The sequence below is a fragment of the Cucumis sativus genome, chromosome 1 (genome assembly GCF_000004075.3).
Source record: "Cucumis sativus cultivar 9930 chromosome 1, Cucumber_9930_V3, whole genome shotgun sequence".
Classification (NCBI taxonomy): Eukaryota; Viridiplantae; Streptophyta; class Magnoliopsida; order Cucurbitales; family Cucurbitaceae; genus Cucumis; species Cucumis sativus.
The window spans coordinates 6677329-6691920 of NC_026655.2; the positions used below are offsets into that span (position 1 = coordinate 6677329).

At 33.2% G+C, this 14592-nt stretch overlaps 3 protein-coding genes across 3 annotated transcripts; 1 reads left to right on the forward strand and 2 right to left on the reverse strand.

Annotated features, from left to right (window-relative positions):
• Positions 1-1062: 1062 nt before the first annotated feature.
• LOC101214408 (ATP synthase gamma chain, chloroplastic) lies at positions 1063-2623 on the reverse strand. Its single transcript, XM_004145065.3, has one exon. It carries the CDS (start codon positions 2415-2417, stop codon positions 1296-1298), a length of 1122 nt encoding a protein of 373 aa, XP_004145113.1. The 5' UTR covers positions 2418-2623; the 3' UTR covers positions 1063-1295.
• Positions 2624-3183: 560 nt separating this feature from the next.
• LOC101215084 (pentatricopeptide repeat-containing protein At1g11710, mitochondrial) lies at positions 3184-5911 on the reverse strand. Its single transcript, XM_031886034.1, is given in 6 exon segments — positions 3184-4281; positions 4283-4587; positions 4590-4895; positions 4898-4975; positions 4978-5373; positions 5551-5911. Coding segments are annotated over 5 exon segments (1926 nt in total). The 5' UTR covers positions 5336-5373; positions 5551-5911; the 3' UTR covers positions 3184-3402.
• Positions 5912-12428: 6517 nt separating this feature from the next.
• Positions 12429-14489, forward strand: LOC101214168 (peroxidase 42). The gene is made up of 4 exons (XM_004145064.3): positions 12429-12807; positions 12903-13091; positions 13222-13387; positions 13681-14489. Exons 1-4 carry the CDS (start codon positions 12577-12579, stop codon positions 14088-14090), a joined length of 996 nt encoding a protein of 331 aa, XP_004145112.1. The 5' UTR covers positions 12429-12576; the 3' UTR covers positions 14091-14489.
• The last annotated feature ends 103 nt before the right edge of the window (positions 14490-14592 follow it).

The following is a 14592-nucleotide window of genomic DNA, read 5'->3' on the forward strand; positions in this document are numbered from 1 at the left end:
ATTTGCATGGGTTTTTTGAGATTTCATCAAAATATTATAATTTTAATTCTTACTTTTAAAAAATCATAATTTTTAATTAAGAGCACAAATCATACCTTCACGTGATTAAAACAGAATGTTACATTACAAAACTCATTTACTACATCAGCAAGTAGTTTATAAAGTATAATTAAGATTATGAAAATCATATTTGTGTCTTTTGACTTCGTCAATATAAATATAAATAACAAATTTTGTTCCATTTGCTAAAGTTTTGGATAAATTATTTTATAGGGGTTTTTTTTAAAATAGAAAGAAAAAAAAAAACAAAACTGACGGATCAATATAAACTATATTTTCATCCATCATAATATACATATAGTCACAAATAATAGTCTATCTCGATCAATCGTACATAGATTATGTTATCTTATTTAAAGTGTAAATATTTTATTTCATTTTCACTCTATATTTGAAAATAGCCCAAACTTCTTGGGTTGGTCATGCTTTGATATTAAACTTCTACGCCGTAATATCTCAGTTGCTATTAATAAATTGTCATACTACACATTCTTTGCTTTCAAACTTGCCTGAAATATCAAACCAAACGGTAGCCTTTAAAATAGACTACATTTCGAGGAGATAAAATAAAAGCCAAGTATACATTTTACCAAACCAAATATACATTTTACCAAACAAAAAACAAAGAAGATGAAGAATTACGTCACCATGAACATAATTCAACTAATTAACACATATCTCAATTTCTATTAATTAAGAAAAAAAGTACACACAATTCAAAAGAATAAATATTAGAACATAATGGCACTTAATAAAATCAAAATAATAGTGTTCATCGGCATCAAAATTTATATCCAGATTACCTTTTTTTTTTTTTTTGCCTCTCTCAATGAAATTCATACTCAACGTCAAGTTCAAATTGAATTAATTAAATAGTGTTTGATTTCCAGCATCCCAACCATCAGTGTACAATTACTTATCTTGAAGAATACTTACAGAACAATACTACTAGCCATAGTATGGATATTATGAGGAAGAGTGCGGGATTCCTTTACAGTTCAAGATGGGAATTATGAGATTCATTCAGAAGTTAGCAATTCCAAGGGAATATAAAACTTAGCAGAAAGTGAGGAAACAGAATATGAAAGAAGACTTACAATTTGCATATATTCTATAGAAATGGCATAATTTGAATGATATGATTGAATATAGAGACATGGCCGGTTGAAGTATGTAAAGGGAAGGAAGGGGGAAAAACCAAGCAAACATGGGAGGAGATATACACAAACATCAAATTAAGTCAAGGCATTAGCACCAGCAACAATCTCCAAGATTTCTCCAGTAATCTTAGCTTGGCGCTGTCTATTATACACAATAGACAGAGTTCTCTTCAGCTCAGAAGCATTATCGGTTGCATTACTCATAGCACTCATTCTAGCAGCAAGTTCACTGGCCAATGACTCTTGCAATGCCCTCAAAATCTGGCTGTTCAAATACAAAGGCAATAAAGCATCCAAGATCTGAACTGGGTCTTGCTCGAACTCCAAAATTGGTGAAAAATCTGATGTGCTTGTCCTCACTGAATCCCTTTCTACTGTCAATTTCCCTTCCTTTGTTGTCAACCTGAAAAACTCATCTTCTGCAGCATCTACACAGACTCCATTTATATCACAGATCTCACCTTTTGGTGATAGAGGAAGAAGAGTATGAATTACAGGATCAGATTTTACCAATGACACGAATTTTGTATACAAAAGCTCTACTTTATCAACTTCCTCACTAACAAAGAGTGAAAAAACATCATCAGCTATCGCTTGAGCTTCTTTAGCTGTGGGAAGAGTACCACCTTCAAGGAACTTATCGACAGGAATGTACGGTCGGCGAAGGAAATAAGAATTACCCTTCTTTCCAACACTAATGACAGTGTAATCAAGACCAAGGGCCTTCAATTCCTTTATTCTAGCTTCAGCTTTCTTAATGATGCTATTGTTGAAACCACCACAAAGTCCTCTATCACCGGTGACAACAACTAATGCAACTTTCTTAACAGGTCTTACTTTGGTTAAAGGAACATCAACATCTTCTGTTTGAAGTTGCTCATTGATGTTGTAAAGGACTTCAACTAAGGCTTCAGAGAAGGGTCTTCCATTAACAACAGCTTCTTGAGCTCTACGGACTTTGGCAGCAGCAACAAGCTTCATAGCTTCAGTGATCTTCTGGGTGTTCTTCACCGAATCGATACGGTCTCGGAGTTCCCGAAGACCGCAATGGATTGGAGTAACTGACCATGATCGAGCAGGGGTTGAATTCTGGGAAGGAAGTTGAAAAGGGCTCAAAAAAGAGCGGAAAGACAGGGAGGATGCATCAGAAACGGTGGGTTTTGAAGACACCCACATAGTCAGATTCGAACAAGACATGGTTTAGCAGCCGAGGGAGGGAGGTGAGCTGTGGATTGGCGGAGAAGAGGGCCTGCACAGAAGGGGTTCAGGTTATTCTTGGGGTAAAGTCTTATCTTCATTCAATGGCGATGGTGGTTCTGGTTAGCAAGAAAGGAGTGAGAAATGAGTGGAGTAGAATATTGAGAGAGGATGAGGCTAAAGGATAACGATTTCGACAGTTGAGATGGTCGGAGGCAAGCTCTTGATACATTTAGTAAGGGGTGGGTCCGCCATTTTATTTGTCATGGTGGACTAAATGTGGATACGGGTTTTTTGAGTTTTTTTTTTACCATTTTTCTAGTTATTGCGAATATTCTCTAACCAAATCCTGCCGATCCTTTTCAATCCTGGGATTAGACTTGAGAGAAGGTATGAGAAACAGTAAAACTAGAGAAGTGGGAAGCTTTACAAACTATAACACATTGCTAAGTGGATGTCGCATAGACTAACGGAGGAGGTTAGATCATTTCTGGGACAACGGATCAATGTGACTTTTCAAGCATACCATGCCGTTGACTAAGCAAAATGTGACGCACACTTCGGGATTCGTCCTACACCCAACAAGGGGTGCCGCCAACCTAAAGGAACTAACAAGATGCAACGCTTTCATCGCCGGGGATACCAACGTAAGAACCAATCAATTGCAGCCGCTCAACATACTTTTGAGGCACATCAATGCACCAAGCCTGTCAACACAAACTACCTGATCACCGCTTGGGTGCATGAATTTTGGACTAATTAGAAGTTCAGAACAATAAATATATTTTTTATACTTGAAAAGGCAAATGAATTTACAACTGACAAAGTTAAATTTACAAGTAATAATTTACATTTGATCGATTTAACAATTTATGGGGGGAACACTAGCATTTATTATATAATACAGTTCGTTCTGAAGCAAAAAATGTAATATTTCATCCTACTGCTGCAATCTGTAGGTATGTTCCAATCGTGCTATGCGGGGCTACCTCTCAGTGTGTTCTTGAAGGCAGGGGCTTACAAAAGACCGGTATGTTTTCCTATCAGGAACTGCTCCTTTAAGCATCATATAACCATGTAACTCAATTACATCCTCGGAGCCACAAGTCTCAACAAAATTGGTGATGAGAGTCGTGTATGTTATAAGGTCGGGAATGATCCCCTGGCTAGACATTGCTCTCATCAGTTCCATGGCTTGTTGGATCAATCCCATCTTGCATAGAAAGTTAATCATTATATTGTAAGAAACTATGTTCACCAAACTCCCCACATTAATCATCTCTAAAAACAGTGCAAAAGCCTTCTCGATCTCCCCATTGACGCAGAATCCATGTAGCAATGTGTTATAGGTAACTGGATCGAGAAAACCATTTTGCTGTAATTTGTCTACCAAGAGTTTAGCAGCATAAATTGAACCTTGCTTGCACAGCCCATCTAAAATAGAATTATACACCACAGCTTTGTCATAAATCTGAACCGCAGCTTCAATTTTTCCTTCCTTACAATGCCCATCAACCGGAGTGCCATAAGTAACCATGTCAGGTTTGATACCACCAACGATCATACTGCTCAGTAGTTGCTTGGCGCCTGCTATATTCCGGCTCTGAAACATATAGTTGATAAGAATATTATAAGTAAATGCATCTCTTACAAGGCTTCTTTCGACAATGTAGTAGTGAACTCTTAAAGCTTTATTGAGATGTCCACTTACGCAAAGACCTTTTGTAAGGATGGAGTAGGTAAACTCATCAGGGAGGATACGCCTATTAATCATGTCAGATAATAAAAAAGAAGCTTCTTCTAATTCTCCTTCCATGTATAGCCAGTAGATGAGGGAGTTATATACAAAAGTGTCTGGAATCAAACCTCATTTCAACCATTTCATCACATAACCTAAATGCCACATCCAAACTCCCTTTTCTAGCATATCCGTCAATCAAAGTGGCATATGTTCTCTCATTGAAATCTATTCCCAGCTTAATCATTTCACCAAGAACATTTTTTGCAGACTCTAACCTCCTTATCTTGCAGAATCCATTAATGATACAATTATAGGCAACTATATTAGGCGAAACACTGCCTCCTGAAATCACCTCAATGTTCCTTGTCAGCTTTAGAGCAAGATCCATCTCACCCATTTTATTTGCTTTATCGATGATCATATTAAAGTAACGACATTAGGCCAAATTTCAATCTTCAGCATCAAATAAACAACATATATTGCTTCTAGTAATTTACATTCATTGCATAAAGCATAAATAATCAAATTAAAAGTATTCACATTTTCACTGTAACCACTGGCAATCATTTCCTTATACATGTTCTAAAACTTATCAGTCTCGCCCAACTTTAAAAGTAGATTTAAGAAGTTATTCCAAGCATGAATCGTAACCCAAAAACCTTCTAGTCTCAACTTTCTTATTACGTCATATGCACCTTCCACGCTCCTTAACTGAGTGCACGTCCTCACCAGTGCTCAAAGACTGCAGGATTTGAATTACAAATTTCGTAGCTATTCATCAATCCTCCCAGAACCTCCAATGGAGACTTACCATTTTAAGTATTAAACTCTCCATGATAGACAAGGCATCATTAAAGTTTCTGGAATTGACTAAAACGTGAACCAAGGTACAACGTGATTCTAATGAGTGGGAAAAGTTGTCTCTTGCCTCAACCCAGTTGTAGAATTCTAAAGCTAACTGTGGAGAGTTGCGAAATTCGCGAATAACACGACAGACCAACGAATTCGTGAGACTTGGTGATAGTTGCTCTAAGAACTTCCATCTTCTCTGTTTTAAATTAACACAAATTGCTTTACAAATGATATCCTCGGTGCTTGGACTTAAAAGCTTCTTACCCGTATGAAAACCTCGTCTGAAAACAGAACTTCCCCTCAGAAAAAGGAGGCTAAAAATCATAGAATGCCAAAAACCCAGTTCATGAAATACCCTAATATCTGCAAGCAAAACAAAACGAAGAGAAGTACAACTAAGTAAACCTCTAAATACACCAATATAATGTTCATTAAATTGTGTGAAGCAAAAAATAAACACCCCAACTTCCTTCAAGTATAGCAAACAAGAAATATAAGTCAGAGAAAGTCGCAACCCAGTCATCAACAACAGTATCTTACCTCCCAAGCTTCGCCAAAGAGAGCGCAGAGGATATGGGAATCAAAGAACACGAAACTCTATGCCATAAAACAACTTCTTAAAAACTTCGCAGTTTCTATCTGCTCCCAACACTGGAAGTTGATTGCTCTCGCGCAGTCGGAACTCGACGGCAACAAGAGAGAAGCTGCGCACTGCGAATGAAGCTAGTTGGTTATCATCAGAATGAGGTTGGAAGTCGCCACTGAAGCACTCACAGCCATTGGTTTTCCCGCGCAAATGTGTAAAAGTGCAGATACCGTCGCCAGCTCCGCCGTAGAGTGGCGGCGAATGAAATGGAGGGTCGTAATTGTGGTAATAGCAATCAATGTATTGCTTGGGTAAGATATGCTCTACAGGCTTTGAGCCTACAAGTTCAACACTCCTTTCGGCCCATCATTTTCCTGGCCCATTAAATTGCCCCAAGTTTTTTCTTGTTCGGCTTCTACATAAAACGCATTAAGATGAGGCAAAATGTTAGTTAATGTAGTCTCGTTTTAGTTGAAATATAATAGTATGTACTTACGATGTTTGATTGTTTTAATTTCGATAAAAAAAAAATAGTAAATACGATTCTTATTTTTATCTATTTACTATTAAACCCTTTTTCAAATATTTTCTATTTTAAAAAAGAAAAGTTTTCTCCTCCATTTTTCCTTTCTTCCATCTCCAATTCTCTTTAAAATATCTCTTGTCTTTTCGTTCAAGATCTACTTGATGTATATACTTGTCATATAGATATTGTAATATCAAAATTTTCCAACTACTTGAGTGTATTTCAAATATATTTTTTACTACTGTATAACTAATTTTCAAATAAGGAAGGGAATGTATCACATAATATAAAAAGTTAAATAAGAGAAAATATGGATTAATATGGATAGTCATTCGGACCTGTGACATCTTTTTCACAAATTCTTTGCATAAAAATTACTTCAAATCTTGTTCGTTGAGCAAGAAATTTCGGCCAATTAAATTACGTCACATCATCACAACAAATATTTGATAATTATATTTTTATTGAATTTTGATAATTAAGTTTACTCAATCCAACCAAATTCAAGTCCAATAAGCGATTAGCCAAAAGCCTATGAGCCCAAACCCAATAAAGCAAATGGGCACAAGCCCAAGTCCAAACCCAACAGATAAATTAGTCCAAGAGCAAATGGGCTCAAGTCCACCTAAAGCCCACAAAATTTTTCTATAAATAGATGAGTTAGTTGCAAATTTAGCAATTAAATTCAAATTAATTAAGTATATAGCACAATTTTAAAAAATTTGCAAATATAGCAAAATTTGTCAAATTCTATCAATGATATAAGTCTAACACAGATAGATCATGTTGCAAATATTGGTCTATCACTGATATACCATATAAAGTCTATCAGCGATACAAGTCTATCAGTGATAATTTTGCTATATTTACATTTTTTTTAAAATGTTGCTATATATTTAATTATTATTGCTAAAATAGTCTTCCATTGCAATTTCCCTAAATAGATACTTTTGTCATTCATTTGAGGGGGGTTTTGGTTGAAGGAAGAATTGAAGTTCTGAAGTACTGGAAACGTGCAAATTCGTATCAACCTCGAGATCAACAACTTCTAAAGATTGAAAACTTGAAAGATTAAACTTTTTTTTTATTTTAAAAGATTGAAATTCAAATCAACTTGTAATTATAACATCTAAATATCGAATACCAAAAAGTTCTAAAATTTTAACTTATATTAAAGAAAAAACATCAAATAAATAAATACTATAGATTGTATCCGCTGTATTCATCAATATATCAAATTTCAATTCCACATATTACATTTCGAATAATTATTTTATCTCTTCCAATAAAAATATAAAATTTATATTAAATGCATCTCGTATTCAAATTGGTAAAGACCCTACTAAATTCACACTCTCTCCACAATAAATAAATTTTCTCTATCATTAAATGAGCTTCATAAATAGAAAAATATATATTCAAATTGGGTGTAAAGTAAATACAAAATTGGTAAAACCGTTCAAAATTAGCATTCAAATACATATCAATTTTAAAAACATTCATTATTGGACATTAATAAAAATGTATTTGTTAAGAGTTATATTTTAACCAAATAAGTTTATTTTCTTTTTCTTATTTTGTAGAAAAACTCGTATTTATTCTTTAATTATGATAAAAAGAAATACATATTTAAATAACTAAAACATCCAACTTACTCGTATGGTAGATAAGTCTAATATAATATTTAAAAAAGTAAAATAAATTATCGATCACATTATATATATATATATTGGATAGTTGAGTTACCGTGGTTGAAATAAAAATGATAAAATAAATCATTAAATTCAAAATATGAAAATAGGGTATATTTATCCCAATTACATTATTGCTTACATATATGTCATAAAAAAAATTGGAATTATTTTTTCTTCTTATTTTGAACTTATCAAAGGGTTATTTATAATTTCTAAAGCTGAATTGAAGTGAAAATATTAATAATTAAATGAAATGAATCAAAAGTGCATTCCAAAGAAACACATATTTCTATGTGTTGGAAGTCTGGTAGTAATTAATGTGCATTTATGGAGTTTTAGTTAGAGTAACGTTGCAAAAACCGAGCTTCGAAGTTTAGGGATCAATGGGTCAATGGCGGGATCCGCCTCCTCCTTAATTAGCGTCTGTCGGTGCCCATCCATTTTCTTATTTTACTTTTTACCTAAACCATTTCAGTCCTTATAAATGTAGTTAGATTGCTTATAAGATCAAGATGTAATAGATTAAATTTCGTATTTCAGTAAAATTACGACGTAACAATTCTTCATGTTCGTTGAAAAATAAGTCACAATTAATTTCTTAACAACTTAAATTAACGTTCAAGCTAATAACTAGATGAACAACTTGAGTATCAGTACAAAAAGACATAATAAAATACCAGTCCAGTTTGGTGTAATCACACCTACATCTAGGAGACCTTTAGCTTGATTGAAGAGGATCACAAGCATATGACTTATCAAGAATCAACTATCCTGAATAATATTACTTTTACAAGATAAACGTTTAGACTACTCCTATATCAGAACAGTCGTCAATGTTAGACACCCCTAACCTATATATATCTTCTCAAATAAGCACTTCGCAATAACAGTAACAAGATGTTCCAACAAGTACTTGTGAGGATGTTCAAACAAGTGTTCAACATGACACATCACATAAACTGACTACTTTGTAAAGACTTTCTCAACACATAATTTGTTGCACATACACTAACACTTTTGTCTTTTATCATCAAAGTGTCCCAATTGTACCTTTACGAATTCTAATATTTAAACATCCATTCCAATTGCCTCTGTAATGATAAACAACAACTCCAATTTAACTTTCTTGTTTAGGCAAAGATATCTCTACAAAAGTAAAAATAAGAATCCAAAACTACTTTTTTTCAAACTTTGTGGAAGGTTTGCTTTATTTATTCATTTATTTATATATATAATTAATTACTACTTTCCCATAAAGTACATTTTGTCGATAAAGAAAAGGAAAATTTTAAACATTTCCAGTTTGTATTCTCCTCTACTTGTTGGACTACAAACAAAAATAAAAATCTATAATATAGCCATTTTTTAGAAAATAGGTTCAATTAGTTGAGCTATTGCCTCTTCTCTTCTCTTAACGTTAAAGATTTGAATATTTGTTTATGAGTATAAATTGTTGAATTTAAAATATTATATTTTAATAAAATCATGCAACTTAACTAATAAATAACAAGGATAAAATCACAGAAAAAAACTCAATCAACTAGTCCAACCATCGTTAAAAGCAAAAGAACGAACAACAACTCCTCTCTGATTTTATTTATGCATCATTGAATTTTGAAAAGTATAAGAGAGAGTTAGGAGCAAAAACTAGAACTAACACCTTCTTGATATTAGCAACTAGGTACACTAATTAATTAAACGCTATTTCAAAACTCTATTTTATTACTGTTTTTTATTATCTACAAAGTTTACTATTTATACTTAAAATGTTTATTAAAATAACCTATATTAAAATAATCTACATTCCAAATAAAAAGTGTTGTATCCAACCACAACAATCATTTACTCTTCAACGTATAAATAAATACATAAGTACGTGATTACATATCTTTTTTACCACGTTAAATTAAAAAGAAAAGAGTGACAAAAGACATGTCACAAAGTTTTATAAATTACAAAATAAACACATTCAACAAACCCTAATTGCATTGTCTTTAACCATCCTTACAAAAATTATTCAGTCGCTTTCTTGAATTTAATTTTCAAAACGTACAATTATATAATATTTGGATCAAATTTCAACAAAGTTGCTTGTTATATTATGCAAAAACTTCATCCCTCTTTTTCTGTCAAATCTTAATTAATTGGAAATAATTGTTGATAAGTTAATTAAAAGGCCCCAACATGTGTGACCAATAATGCAAATTAAAGAAATATTAACTTTTTTTCTCTCTTTTGGGGTGCCATTGAAAGTGACAAGTGACCATCATGATAGCTTGGCTTCCATTGTGTTTATTCAAATGGAGTGTACTACTATTACTATATACTATGGTCTCTAGTGTAGAAATAGTAAAATGATCTCATTCACACAGTGCCTTCCACTTCCACTTCAAATAAATGATGACAAATCATAACCTATTGCTTTCTTCATACCCACACCCATATACAGTGAACCACCTCATCTTAATTCAAATCTTCCTACTTCAAATTGAACTAAGAAAATTTCTAAAGATGAATACAAAAATACAAATCTTATGATGACCGTTTTTGCTTATTTTTCTTTCTAACGTTTGAGATGAGAGATTTAAACTTACGAATTCTTTTGTTGTGAGTATTAGAGTTAATGTTTTTGTATTGTTCATTTGAGTTAATAGTAAACAATACATTGATTTATCATCTTAAAAGTCGATGATTTGATGGTTCATATCTATGGTTACTATAACTGTAACAATTTTTTATGTATGAAATAAAAGTTTTGTTAACCAAGTAGAGTGATTTAATTTGAATCCTCTAAATCTAAATGTAATTAAGTTTTTTTAAAGAATATATTTATTTGCAAGGGTGCATAAGGTCAACTATAACATGTTTTGTTTCCGTAGAAAAATTTAAGAACAAAAATTTAGTGAAAAAAATATTTGATAATTAATTTCAAAGATTTTTTGTAGTTTGAATCTCAATTAATAGTCAATTGTTTTTAGTACAATTGATGAATGAAAAAGCTTCTAACCAAATATCTTAAAAGTTATCCACCATATTACATTTGATATTCATTTTGATAATTTATTCAGTTAGATGCGAATATACTTTCCACAATTTTGATTTAGGTTTGTGAAAACTTATTTTTGAAACAGACAAACAAAATTTTGAAACCCTCTCAAAATGATTTATAAAAAAGTTTGAAAACAATAACAAATAATTCTAACTCAATTACATTTACAAATACTTCTAACCTCAGAATTAGAGGTTTCTTATGAATCTTAAATTCCTCTTCATACTTAATTGTGGTTTTTAAATTGATTGATGGTAACACAACACCACAATGTTTTTAAAATTGTAATGTACACAGATCTTTGGATTAAATAATTTATTTTTTCAGACTATATAATAAGATATTCATAAGAGATTCCCACCCTAGAGATTCCCTTGGGTATAATGTTATATGATTATCTTGGAAGTCCAAGTCCTAAGAAAAAAGTTTGTAGAAAGTAGTAGCGTCGGCCATCGCAAGTTGACAACTTTTCTATTAACATTACTTCATTAGTGTCATCAGTTTTTATTAAAATTAAATATATAAATGTATTATACACATTGTCTATCTTTATAAATCTCTTTAAACTGTTTTCGATCATTATTCTTTTAATATTGTCTCTAAATTGTTATTATTTATTTAAACGATTATATCCAACATTCTATAGCTATTGTTAAAGGTAGAAATCTTTTCAAGCTTACACCAAAATTAGATTTTTAAATGGTGTAACGATGATATAGAACAAAAATTTCAATAGTTACTATCACTGTAATTGAATGTGTTATTTGAAATTTTAATTTTGTTTATTTATTTCAAAATAGTTTTTAAATGCTTATTAAAAATTAGGAAAATTGTAAAAAGAAAAAAGACAAATTTAACACAATACACCCAAATCAATGTGCTTCAAATTTTCTATAAAAATTAAAGGTAATATAAATAAAATTTGGGTAATTTTTTTTTTTAATAGTAAAATTGCTAAAAATGCAAACTATCTATGTTTTATGAAAAAAAAATATCAAAAGACAAAAAAATTGAAGTGTAAATATGTTTTCCAGTTATTGTAATTTTTCTTTACCATCTCTATCACATATTTGTAAAAAAGTACAAAATGAGAAGTTATTTTGTTTTGAATGATTTAATGAATATTAAAATTTCTTCAATTGGGAGACAAGTGGGCGTTGGTAACTTACGAACAAATCCCAATTGTATTAAAGATAGATTCTTCTCAAAGTGAAATAGCCACGTGGGTGAAGAAATAAGTGTATCAAAGGCATCCACACTACAATAAATGGAAGCGCCATTCTCTGCTGATTCATTCATAAGTTTTTCATATAATTTCTGAAGAAAGGCCAAAGTTTTTATGAAAACGACTGTCATAGCAGTAAATGAAGCACAGCGCCGCTGTAAGACAGCTCAAATTGCATGCAAACCCACATCAAATTTCTCATAAAGATCAGTTTTTTTTTTTTTGGGGGGGGGAGGGTTCAATTACCCAAAAGTGAAGTAGTTGAAAACCATTAAACAACAAAAAAACCAACAATTTTGTAATTTGTTTGTACAGAAGTAAGAGATAGAATCATCGTTAACCATTCCTTTATTTCTTATTACAACTCATCAATCATCTCTCTCTCCCTCTCGGCCTTTATCTTTCTCTTCCTCCATTATTTAAGTACTACCCAAGTGAGCTAAAAGCTGGTTCAGTGAAGAGTGTTGTAAGAACCACTACAGAAAAATGGGTTCCAAAGCACTGTGTGTTTTCTTCTTTCTTTTCTTTGTGGCTGTTTCTTTCAGGTATGCTTCAGCACAGGATGAGGAAGACAATGGTCTTGTCATGAATTTTTACAAAGATACGTGTCCCCAAGCTGAAGATATCATCAAAGAACAAGTTAGGCTTCTCTACAAGCGCCATAAGAACACTGCATTCTCTTGGCTCAGAAACATTTTCCATGACTGTGCTGTTCAAGTAATCTCTTCTCTTTCCATATCCTTTTAATTCTTCCATGGGTTTCAATTTTTCCTGCTGAATTTCTTTTGCTAACATAAAAATGACGATATCAGTCCTGTGATGCCTCTCTGCTGCTGGATTCAACAAGAAGAACCCTTTCAGAGAAGGAAACAGACAGAAGCTTTGGACTTAGGAACTTCCGGTATATTGAGACCATTAAAGAGGCGGTGGAAAGAGAATGCCCTGGAGTTGTCTCCTGTGCAGATATCCTTGTTCTGTCAGCCAGAGATGGCATTGTTTCTGTAAGTACATTTCTTTCTTCTTTTTTCCATTCTCTGTTTTGCTTTTGCCCAAAACTAGTAAGGATTCCTCCCCTTGTCTGATTTAGATAAGAAGCTGTTGGCTTGGCTTTAACTCTGCCTTTTTGTGCAGCTTGGGGGACCTTATATCCCACTTAAAACAGGCAGAAGAGATGGAAGGAAAAGCAGAGCTGATATTTTGGAAGAGTATCTTCCAGACCACAATGAAAGCATGTCTGTGGTTCTTGAAAGATTTGGTGCCATGGGTATTGACACCTCTGGAGTGGTTGCTTTACTAGGTAGACATACCTAAACTTAGCTGAAACTTTTGGGTTCTCAGTAGCCAAACATCTTATAAAGTTGTTCCTTCCCCATCTTTTTAGTTCAACATGTGGAGGTTTGGGAAAGTTTTTAGTAGCCAAACAGCTGAAGCTTTCAGTCACTTTTGAGACTTGAGTTTTAACACTTTTACAAAGTTTCTTTCTGAATTTGAGCACTAAACTTGTTTAAAGTTCCATGCAGATGTCTGGATCTCCTAAATCTTTTGAATTGGAGAAAACTTAATTAGATCTGAACCCTCTGTGTTCTGCAGGAGCTCATAGTGTTGGTAGAACACACTGTGTGAAGCTGGTGCACCGGCTGTACCCAGAAGTAGACCCTGTGCTGAACCCTGGCCATGTAGAGCACATGTTGTACAAGTGTCCTGATGAGATCCCAGACCCCAAGGCTGTACAGTACGTGAGAAATGATCGTGGTACACCTATGATTCTGGACAACAACTACTATAGAAACATACTTGACAACAAGGGACTGCTGATTGTGGATCACCAACTAGCCACAGACAAGAGAACAAAGCCATATGTGAAGAAAATGGCCAAAAAGCAAGACTATTTCTTCAAGGAATTCTCAAGAGCCATTACCATCCTTTCTGAGAACAACCCTCTCACTGGCACAAAGGGTGAAATCAGGAAGCAGTGTAATGTTGCCAACAAGCTGCACTGAATTATGGCAAGCTTGCTCAAGATCCATGTGATCTGCCTCTCTCTGGTTAAGGGAGATGAGGGAGTGAGTTTTGGCTAAATAATTAAGATTGTGGTTTATCCACCTCTTGTAAGCTAGTGTGTTTTGATGGAGGCTGTGCTGGTCACTGCTGCTTCTGTTTGCTCTTTAGGATTATGCCAAGTTGTGCTTGCTGTGAGCTTTGTGTTGGTAAAAGGGAATGTATGAACGGATGTTGTAAGTATATATACGTATGTATGGATGGATGGTGGAGAGATGGTGTAGATGATGATGCATTAACCATATCGATGCCTGGTTATATTCAGGATCCATGGGAATGTACTTGAATTATCTTCTTGTAGTAATAAAAGCTGCATAATGGCAAGATATTCAGGCTTTGCACATTTATACATACTCGTATTGAAGGAGATGCAATTATAATTTATATTGGCTAAAAACACTGAAAATATTGGAAAGAGAAAAAGAAATATTTGTTCATGTAGAA

Coding starts and splice junctions, on each gene's coding strand:
- LOC101214408 (XM_004145065.3), bottom strand. CDS start 2,417: ATGTCTTGTTCGAATCTGACTATGTGGGTGTCTTCAAAACCCACCGTT.
- LOC101214168 (XM_004145064.3), top strand. CDS start 12,577: ATGGGTTCCAAAGCACTGTGTGTTTTCTTCTTTCTTTTCTTTGTGGCT. Junction 12,808..12,902: donor TCCATGACTGTGCTGTTCAA/GTAATCTCTTCT, acceptor TGACGATATCAG/TCCTGTGATGCCTCTCTGCT. Junction 13,092..13,221: donor CCAGAGATGGCATTGTTTCT/GTAAGTACATTT, acceptor CTTTTTGTGCAG/CTTGGGGGACCTTATATCCC.